This window comes from Acomys russatus, chromosome 29, assembly GCF_903995435.1.
Source record: "Acomys russatus chromosome 29, mAcoRus1.1, whole genome shotgun sequence".
Lineage (NCBI taxonomy): Eukaryota > Metazoa > Chordata > Mammalia > Rodentia > Muridae > Acomys > Acomys russatus.
Genome location: NC_067165.1, coordinates 43,935,534 through 43,946,132, shown reverse-complemented (window position 1 = coordinate 43,946,132; position 10,599 = coordinate 43,935,534). Strand labels below are relative to the sequence as shown.

General features: G+C 56.6%; 1 protein-coding gene across 1 annotated transcript in view; it reads right to left on the bottom strand.

The window, feature by feature from the left end:
- Nucleotides 1–2,556: 2,556 nt before the first annotated feature.
- The window catches only part of LOC127211597 (nephrocystin-4), a 38,927-nt gene continuing 30,884 nt past the window's right edge, over nt 2,557–10,599 (bottom strand). Inside the window, exons 10-19 of the mRNA XM_051171567.1 lie at nt 9,630–9,856; nt 9,261–9,447; nt 8,575–8,658; nt 6,733–6,889; nt 6,266–6,351; nt 5,566–5,651; nt 4,465–4,636; nt 3,996–4,175; nt 3,489–3,632; nt 2,557–2,998 (exon numbers count right to left, since the gene is read on the bottom strand). Coding sequence (XP_051027524.1) covers nt 2,858–2,998; nt 3,489–3,632; nt 3,996–4,175; nt 4,465–4,636; nt 5,566–5,651; nt 6,266–6,351; nt 6,733–6,889; nt 8,575–8,658; nt 9,261–9,447; nt 9,630–9,856 — 1,464 coding nt within the window. The 3' untranslated portion in view covers nt 2,557–2,857. The remainder of the gene's footprint in view (nt 2,999–3,488; nt 3,633–3,995; nt 4,176–4,464; nt 4,637–5,565; nt 5,652–6,265; nt 6,352–6,732; nt 6,890–8,574; nt 8,659–9,260; nt 9,448–9,629; nt 9,857–10,599) is intronic.

Here is a 10,599-nt window from a genome sequence, read left to right as displayed (position 1 = left end):
CTGGGCCTTGGGAGGCCCTTGCTCTTAAAGAGCAGTTGCCCCAACTGGTATCTGGCTACTCGCTCTTCTCCAATCTCCATGGCCTCCATCGGGGGTCTCAACTCCAGGGCCTGTTTCTGGCTATGGTGTTTCTAGAAATGAGTTGTCTCCAGCAGCGTCTGTTTCCAAACGCTCATTGATTTTTTTTTAGCCTTGCTTTCCCAGCTTCCTGTCACAACGGGCTATTATTGCAGGTGATGGATAGGGACTCACCCTGCACTAAGCTGTCCGTGTTGTCTTGGGGACGGCTGTGGGGATTAGGGGGAGGGCTCTCTTCACTCCTCAGGGTGTAGTAGGTAGGATGTGGGCTCAGCAGGCTTGGGTGCAGCCAGCCACCCTTTTCTCCACGTCTCCTGGTGTGGCAGCCTAGAACCCAGCACCAGCTCTGAGGCTTTGCCCAGCCCAGCATGCACAGCATGAAGCTGATGAGCAGACTCTCATGGTCCCGCCTCCCTAGATGTTCTAGAGGATTCCATGGTTGTGTGAAGAGGTGATGGAAGGATGGTCAGGACAGAGCTTGGCTGCCCCATCAGGTTTGCATCTGCTCTGTGCACTCCTCGCTTCTGCCTCTGCGTGCTGGGACTATCCGGAGAGCCAGGCAAGTGTGCGATGTCCATGACGTAATCTGTTTAAGGAATTGGCTCGCAGCTAGTGGAGCATTAGAGTATAAATATGGGGGAACAGGCTGAAACGCTCGGGAGTGGAAGCCTCAGCTGGATCCCAAACATCATCTGGAGGCAGAATCTCCTCCCAGGAGACCTCAAGTCCTCGCCTCACAGGACCAGGCCCACCCGTCCTAGAGAGCTACTCGCTCAAAGTGTCCTGGCCAGAGGCTGAGCATAAGGGTGAGCCATCCCAGCTCCACAGATGCATACAGATGTGTCTGAAAAATATCTGGACACATTGGCCCAACCATGGGAACAGCCACCTGTTCCTGATGCCAAAGTCCCACCAGCAGTGTCTCAGAGTGAGCACCCACCATGGGCAGGTGACACTGAATGCCAAGTGTCCTGTGGAACCCTCTCTATGGGGATGCATTGGAGCTGGGATCTCCTCCAGGGGCAAATGAGTGACAAGGTGCTGAGTTGGAGCCTAAGGTGAGGAAGGGGGTCCAGACTTAGGCTCAGCTGTGGCGCTCTTATCCTGCCTTACAGTGAGATGGTCCAGGCCGGTGGAGGTGCTATGCAGTTGTCCTACTGTTGGGCAGAGGCGTTAATGCAACAGCAACCGATCTGAAGACCCTGGTGCATCTGGGGTGGCATCCACACCACACGCCAGTTCTCACACAGCCTGGCTCACTGTGCTGATGAAGCAACGGCAACAAAACCTCCAATGTCAGAGTTCACACTGTCCCCAGACACCTGACAACTGCCCTCAATCTGGAGTCTCTGTGAGCACCAAGTCTTGGGGACTGGAGGCTGCTTTGTAACAGGGGACCTCAGGACCCAGGCCTCCCTGCAGCCCGCAGGACCGCAGCCCAGTTCTCCCACCTGCATCTGCGCTGTCAAGCCTGGGCTTGTTGCCACGCCCGAGGCAGGACCCTGTGGCTGAGGCTTTCCACAAGAGATGAATATGACCCTGGCCGCTCTCCCTAGAGAGAACAGCAGGAAATGAGACGTGAAGACTGTCTAGTCACAGTTGTGGTTGCTGTTGGTCCTGCCCCACCTCCAGGGCTGAGGGCAGCCCACCACAGGGCCAGGCATGAAGGGAGGGATGCATGGAGCGAGGGAAAGGCTGTCATGGCCTCCCAAGGCTGTGTAGGTATCTCAGAAGGAGGCATTACACGATAGGACGCTTTACAAACATTAAACCTTAAGACAGCTTACGCCTGTGGTCAGACCCTCATCATGGGCATCACAGGCCACTCCAGATGTGCCAGGCGCTGCACTGGGCCTGGAGGGCTTCCGGGAAATGGCAGGCTCCTCTTTTGTGGAGACAACTTAAAGCATCTGCTGAGGGGATCCTGGGGCCTGTTGGCCAGAAACCACAACTCCCTGTGAAGGAGGGATGTGCACGCACTGGGCATAAGGGGGCGGGGAGCGGGCTTGACAGGCAGTAGAACAGGACAGACACTGCTCCTCATGACCCGCTCACTGCTGCTAACTTCTCTCCCAGCAAGGTGTGCAGAGAGCCAGAGCTGCAGCCTCAGGAGCAGCATGCTAGGTGTAGGAGCAGCGTGCCAGGCGCAGGAGCAGCCTCAGGAGCAGCATGCCAGCCACAGGAGCAGCCATAGGAGCAGCATGCCAGCCGCAGCTGCAACCTCAGAAGCAACGTGCCAGGCCCAGGAGCAGCATGCCCCCTTCAGGGCAGCAGTTCCTTCCCGCTCAGGACTGGGGGCTACAGGCCTCACACTCCAACAACCCAGCAGGAGGAGCCCCCGAAAACATCAGAAGAGACTCTGCAGAAGTGAGGTGCTTCATTCAATAACTTAAAAAAAAACATACAAAAGGATTCCAGTATAAAACACATAGCAAATTAAAATATACTATATTCATACAAAATCTAGTAAGAAAAAAAAACATAATTTCATCATTGGGAATGATTTATAAAACACAATTTGTTCCAGACAATGACAGCCTGAGAGGTGTGAGGTGTAACAGCCTTGTGTGTGCCACAGGCAGAGTGGGGTCACTGCTGGCGGCCACATTCGCTCATGGGATTACTCAGCATAGCTGAGGCGTTATGCTGTGACGGGAACGCCGCCTCCCTCCACTCCACGGGCTACGCAGGCCAGTCCTGAAGTCACAGCAACTGCAAGGCTAGGAGGGGTTTGCAGGATGGTCACTCTGGGATGGGCACTGGCCACGCAGCTGTCCCCTCACTGGTAGAGGACCTTCACGCAGAACGTCTCTTCGTTCTTGTCCTCATGGTCGTTGACGTAGATCAGGATCTCATCCTGCCCAGCGCTGCCGCTTGGCACAAACCGCAAGCCGATGGTGTAGGTCTCCCCTCCCGCCACCTGCAAGAGCACAGGAATGTCAGCATCCCCCCAAGCGCCTGCTCCCTCTTCTGTGGTAGCTTCCAGAACTGTGAGAAGACAGGCGACAGGTCACATGGGTGAGACACTGCACCTCAGGCACGTGCACCTGGGAGTGATGGAGGCTGTGAGGACCAGACAGCCACACACAGTCCTGCTCGTTCAGGACTGTATGAAGAGGTGGGTAGTACCCCTTTCCCAGACACCACTCTGCCAAGGAATGAGGGAGCCCTTGTCCCACTAACAGACAGTCCCCTCACCAGGTCCCACACTCCCATCACCCACTTCTGCCCTCACAGTTTAGTCACATTTCCTCAGAGGAATTCCACATGCCTGTGCTGACAGTGGAGGGCAGAAAGGCCATGAGGTGACACCTGCCACCTGAAGCACTTCCCCAGAAGGCAAAGGTGTCCCCAGATTTCTAGAGCCTGCCACCTGGGAGCAAACTATGTCCAGCCCGCAGAGGCAGCACCTGGAAGGAGTCCTCCTTGAAATGCAGCAGGTCTGGGCGGTCACTGTGCAGGTGGTAGGTCCTCCGAGAAGGATAGGGGTTGGTGTAAGTGATCCGCTTGTTGGCACCCTTCCCTTCACCTGCTGCCATGGTGATTTCAAAAGCCTGGGGAGGAATCGGAACAGAGACACAGTGGCCGCTGGCTCAACCTGAGTGCATTCTGACCACAGCTGCTCCACCTGGCCCTACAGCTACTCCACCTGGCCCCACAGCTACTCCACCTGGCCCCACAGCTGCTCCACCTGGCCCCATAGCTGCTCCACCTGGCCCCACAGCTGCTCCACCTGGCCCCAGATCCTGGGGTATCCACCAAGACAAGTCAGACTGGCCTTCTGGAACCATCCCAGAGGGGACTTGCCCCAGTCAGCCCCACTCAGAGCCCTGGATCTGGGTAGCTGAGTCCCAAGGCACAGCAGAGACCTATGGAGCCTTTGCCCCCCTCTCCACCCGATCCAATTGCTTACAGACCTTGGAAATGAGTGGCTGGCGGCAGGAGAGGCACACGAGCCATGACGCTACCAGCTGGTGATAGTCCGTGTCCACCAGGTTGAGATGGACAAAGCGGCTGCCAGCCCTCCTCGGCCTCACGCCCACATGCAGGTCCTGCACCCCGTGAGGCGGCAACACAAAGACACCGGCAGGGTCTGTCTTCAAGGACAAGGAAGAGGTCAGAGCACAGCCCTCCTGGGTGAGGCAGTTCCTGGGAGCTGCCTTTCAGTAACCCTAAAAGCCTTTGGGGTATGCACTGGTCCCTCTTCCTCAACACCACACCCACCAAAAGACAGTTTTCCTAACAGGTAGCTCAGTGGGGAGAAGCTGTGAAAGCTGCCACCAGCCACCTGGTGCTCCTCACCATCCCTGTGCCTCTACACACCAGGCAGGGCTGGGCTCAGAGCAGCAGAGACACCCCAACTCTACCTCCAAGAAGGGCTAATACCTTCAGCTCCTGCGGGTGCGAGGTGAAGGCCCTCACTTTCCTAACAGTCTGTGTCCCCCGTAGGACAAGGGACAGACGGGTCAGCTGTCCTGCGACACAGGAGACGTCCACACGCTGCAGGGAGTGGAGGCAGACCTGCCATGTCTGCACAGGCACCGCCAGCCAGCGATCCCTGCAGAGGACAGGGGCCACCCACACATCCTCAGCAGAGCAGCATCGGTGGGAAAGAGGCTCGCCAGGGAGGGCTTCAGGGGGGCTGAGAGCCGAGTGGCCGCAGGCAGAGCTAAAGGGCTGCAGGAGACCCCTGTGCACGGGGCTGGGCTAGCCACCTTCCCTAACCTGGAATCTCTCAAGCTGGGCTATGCAGTGTTTGTCTGCGCCCAGGGCTCTTGTGAACAGCATGCCAGATGATGAAAATGTGAACTTTGTCCAAGCAGGCAGCTCAGAAAAACGGAATCAAACAATGTTCCAAGGGCAGGCCTTAGGCCAGTGGGAACGATGGCTGGAGGCCACAGGCCTGAGCTCAGAGCCTGACATCAAATCTCACCTCTGAGAGTCCATGGAATTACCATAAAACGGGATGAAGTGACTGAGACACATTCATACGACATGTGTGGGGCACAGGCCCTTAACCCTGAGTACAGCTAACTCCCACAGCCCCCACTCTCAGAGCCCTACAGGAGGCATCCTAGGCTGCCCTGGTTTTAAAGGGCTCCCAGTGGGCCCTGACTGGAACTGTTTCTCTGTGTGAGAAGTCAAGGTGTGGCTTGACCAATCTTCAGGCCACCGATGGTGGGCTGAACTCTCACTACTGTCAGCGTTCAGTGCAAATCCACTGAAGGGCACGTGGTGAGAGCTGTCTTGGGCTAGCTCTAGGCCAGAAAGCAGCACTGTTCTTCCATGGAGGGCATTCCTCACACCCATCTCTTGGGCTACTGTACGTTTCTGGGATAGGACATGCTACCATGAAGGCTCGACGGCCTTGGAGCCCAGCCTCGCTCATCACCATCCTCACAGAGGCTGGGGACAGCCCGGTCCGCTGACATCACCCTGGACGGGCCGGCTTCCACCACTAGCCCGGGTCCCAGTGTTTGTGCTTACGCATAGATGATGACGAAGAAGTCTTTCATCTCTGGGCTTGGACCGCTGGCCACCTTGAGAAACACATCCCGCGGCTCACCAGGGCCCTGCCAAACACCACAGAGGGGCACGTTGGTTCCCAGGCGCCCGTGTCCTCTGCTCTGCCATACCCGGCCAGGCTCTTGCAGCTGGGTGAGGCAGGGCAGGCGTGCACAGCCCCTCCCCACGCAATGACTTCATTTTCTCTACTAGTCAGGTCTCACTGTTTTGCTCACTGAATGAGAAAATCATAGCTTCTTGATCTTATATTGATTTCAATAATTATATTCCACAGACTCTCTGGCTTCCTAAGCAGTCATAATGCAGTTAGCACCCCTACCCTCTGCACAATGGCAATTAGTAAGTGCCTCAATTACCACGCGTAGTTCATTTTGTTTCATGCCTTTTCTTACAATTTAAACTCGGATAATCAAGGAACCGATACGCTAGCAGAAAACCTGAACGCTCACCTCACAAAGCCCGCCTTAGGGTGTGAGGGCAGCCCCCTCACCTCCCCTGCACCCCCCTCACCTCCCCTGCACCCCCCCCACCCCCCCCCCCCCCCACCTTCTCCCGCCCCCCCACCCTGCTCCAATGAGAGGCTGTGGGGAATGAGGTGGGGATGGGGACGGGCGGTGCCCTGGAGCATCTGTTCAAGGTGGGGCTGAAATGCATGGCATACCACGTTCTGGGCCTCGCAGATGACATTTGGGTCACTGCACCGAACAAGGACTGGGGGTTCCTCACCAGGCATCCCCACGGTAGCGCCTGGAAGTAGAGAAAGGGTAACTCTGCCACTTGCCCAGAGCGCACAAACAAGGCCTGACTGGGGATGCAGAGGCCGCCACACTGACCCAGCACGACCCTCGGCCTCCTGTCAAGCTGTCAGTCGGGGGAATGGCGAAGCTGAGCCGTGAGGACAGCACCACCCCACACGCCCCCTCATGCTTGACGGAGATAGATCTGGGTCATGGGAGCCGTGAACCTTTGGTGGGATCAACCTTCTCACCCCAGAGAAAGCTGGAAGCTTCTATTCAAGCCATGGAGGCGGGTCAGAACTTTCAGGGTGCCCCTTGCCACCAGGGAGAGCCCCCTCTTCCCATCAGCTGAAGCCGCAAAACAGCGGCCACAGGAACGTGAGGGACCTGCCTGGAAGTGTGTGCCGCGGAGGCAGGCGGATGGCCTTTTTCAGGAAGGTGAGTTCTGGGTGGTAGAAGCGGAAGACCTGGTCCACCACGTGGGGCTGGGGCTCCACAGTCAGGCAGAGCACGGCAATGGGCCGGCCACTCTCGGCCCGGAAAAGGACCTATGGAGGCGGGCAGGTAAGAAACCCTGACGTCCTTGGCTTACACAGAACTAACACTTGAGCTAAGTGTCCAGCTACCAGAGACCTGGTGAGGGCTGTAGCTGCAGAGGGCACTGCGGGATGCTGCTGCTGCCCCCCAACAACCAGCAAAGGGGGGAAACTGCAGAACCGGGGACCTCAAGAGGGTCTTCTTGCCTGAGCAAAAGGCCCCCAGCCAGTTGGCTGTTGACAATTCCAGCACATCTGCAGCACAAAGTGATGTGTGTGTCCTTCCACACAGGCCAAGCCAAGGCTCTGCTTGCGAATCAAGTCCTCATAGACACTCCAGCCTGGTGGGCACGGTGTGAGGGCTGCACCATAGCGAGACTCAGAGACATGGCAGCCTGCGGGCCAGACTGCACTGAGCAAGGTCTTTGGGAGGAGGAGGGAGACCACAGTGCCACAACAGGCAATTTCTACAAAAAGGGGGTGGCAAACCCTCGGGCTTCCCAGGCACATCCTCTCGGGAGGCTGCGGGAGGAAGTGACTAAAGGCTCATTTCTAGGAAGAGCACCTCATCCTTCCTTCCTATCTGTCTATGTTGTAATAATTATGATTGTTAACATTTAATATTGATTCATAAGGTTGGTAATTCAGCGGTTATTATTTAACCCATTATTATAGAAATAAATGACTCAGAAACCTATTAGATTTTTAATAAGCCTTATACACTGGGGCTGGGCAGATCCTGACCCCCTGAGCTACTTTGTTTTCTCCCAGCCATGCGCCCCATCTGAGAGTCCCATGAACACTTGCACATGCTCCGTTTGGGCGGCTGCTCTCCATCACACCAGCCCTCAGAGCGAGCTCCTCCCAGCCACGTGCTTCTTGTTCATGCTGACCCACAGCGACCTGCTCCTCTCTCATTCCCTCCTCCTCGCCTACCCTCTCTCTCCTGTGATCCTTCTGCCCTCCAGGCCCACAAGTCTTAGCTCTGCCTACCTCTCTTCTGCCCAGCTCAGGTACAGGCAATTTTATTGGCCAAGCAGGGATAATTTTTTGAGGCAAGGTTACACAGCATCACTTGGTGTGTGTGAGTGTTGGCTTGTAGGACAGTAAAGATCTTGGGGAGCAAACAATTAACACTTGAATACATAGTAGCTTCATGTCAACCACAACATATCTATGTATCTACCTATCCACCCATCTGTGTATCACACACATGTACACACACACACACACACACGCACACACACATATGTACACACACACACACACGCACACACACATATGTACACACACACACACACACGCACACACACACACACACACACACACACACACACACACACACACCTTTAGAATGTTGTCCGGTGCCCATGCACTATGACAGCTGCGTTTAAGGGGCAGTACCCAGCAGTCACTAGGACCACCAACTTCCTCTACATAGAGCCAAGGCTACACAAAAGATGCAGGGTGGTCTATGCATGCTGGACCTTGCCGTGGGCTGAGCCAGTGTCTGGGCACAGCGGAGGCCCCCTGGTCCCTGCCATATCTTATTCCAGTCTAGACCCCACCCAGGAAGGAAGACAGGAGGAGGGGTCAGGACGAAACGTCTAACAGCAAACATCATATGCTTCACTTGGGGTACTCAGACTTAACTCGCTCTAAGACTACAAATGCCGGGTCATCTTGAGCCCCCCTACCTTGGCGTGCTTGGTAGGCATGGCACTGCACTTCCAAAGGGGTCCAGATGCTGTGTCCTCCTCTGAGCTCATCTCAGCAGGTGCCTGGGAGACATGGAACGGCACACGTGGGTCAGGGCGAATCAGCTGACAATCAGATCTTGGGCCAGCCAGGGCCATGAGCTCCAGAGCACCATCTTGTGTTCTCACACTCGCTCTTGCAGCTTGATGCTGCCTACGAGCCTCATCCACCAGACTTGGCCAGGGCCCTGTGGCCTGTCCATGGAGCCAGCAGGAACTGGGACTCCTCAGGCCCCTCGCAAGTGACGCTGCAGGACTACTGTTAAAGAGGTCACCCCTCCAATATGAGCGCCCCCTCACACCCACACACGGCTGCCGTGTGCCTTCCCAACACCTCTGCTGCTTCCACGCTGAGGAGTGCATGCTGCGAGGGAAGGGCAGCCACAGAGACAGTGGCAGGCGCACCCTCCCCTGGCACCCACCAGGAGAGAGAAGGATCCAGGCTGCTGCACACAACATTGCTAAGGAGTACGTGCTGAGTGACAAGTGAGGCAGGCACCCGTCAGGGCTACACCCCTGGCGCAGACACAGGGAGTGTGGACATTTGCACATACAGAGAGGGGTTCCTCCCCACTGCCATCCGGCCGGACAGCGCCTCCACGCTGTGTCTGGGGCTCGCTTCACACCTGTGGTGGAGCCGGTGGGCCCACAGAGAAGGTCTGGTACTTGAAGGGGATGTGGGCAGTCTCTCGGGGCCGCAGGTAGAGCTGGGGTGCGAGGCTGCCATGCAGGTGGAACATGTCCTCCTCCAGGGGCGTGTGCAGGCCGGTGGCCTCCTTGAAGTACCTCCACTCCTGACTGTCCAGGATGATGCTAAAGGGACAGGGACAATGGTGAGGACCATGACGTGCAAAGCCGATGCACCCACCACCCAGACTCTCCTGTGAGGAGACGCAGGCCGGCCAGCTTGGCTTCCATGTCAGAGGCGCATCAGCCTAGAGCATGCACCCCGCCCACAAACACACACACATGGCTGGCTGCACGGCAGCTCTCACCTGAGCTCAGGGCTGTCGATCTCGATGGCCACCGTGTGCTGGGTGTTGTGTGGGTTTTTAAGTGCAAACTCGAAGAACTCAGCTGTGCCCAGTGTGACGTACAGTGTGTGGTGGGTGGTGATGGCCTGGCTCAGAATGCTGGTGATGCTCTCTGCCTTGGTGCGCTCCCGGTAAGCATCAATGACCTGCAGGTCCCGTGAGTGCTGGGCACGGACACTCTGTTGGGCCTGTTCAACATGAGGGGTCATATCTTATACCCTTCCCCACTCTGCTGAGGCAGCGGATTTCTTTTGGAAACTGGCTTCCCTTTCTTTAGCCATGTGGTTTGGAAGTACTGCCTGTCTCCCCCACTCCAGGGATCTCTGTTTGTCCCAACAGGTCACAATGCCACATCCCAGCTTGCTCGCAGATCCCACATGCTCCTAAGAGAGCCCTTTAGCCACCAGGGAAAGATACCAGGCATAGCATACGGGAATTAGGAACAGTGCTATCAAGTAAGTAAGAACCACATGGCCACTGAACTCACCCAGCAGGTACCCCACAAGGAGCCTGTCTGGGACAACAGTTCACAAGAGGAGATGCAAACCCAGTGTGATAGCCCAGCATCCAGCTGACCTCGGGCTGGGTCCACATCTGACAACCAGTCTCAGTGGGGTTTAACTGCCTCCTGCCTCACCCTCCTGCCTCTGCCCTCCTGCCTCGCGCTCCCTCCTGCCTCACGCCCTAGCAATGCAGGGGTTCTCCAGTGATGTGTGCTCCAGTTTGCACTATAAGGTGAGGGTACCCTGAAGGGCTCATCCACCCCTATGCTAGGGCTCCAGGGGTACAGATACACCCCGAGTCCCTCAGATCCAAAGCTAAGGAGGCTGACCTGGCAGAGGGGGCAAGGTACCTGCCTAAGAGGACTTTGGACTTGAACTCGTTTGAAGGAAGGACGCAGGGTGTGAGAGGGAGGTGAGAGAGGACTGTG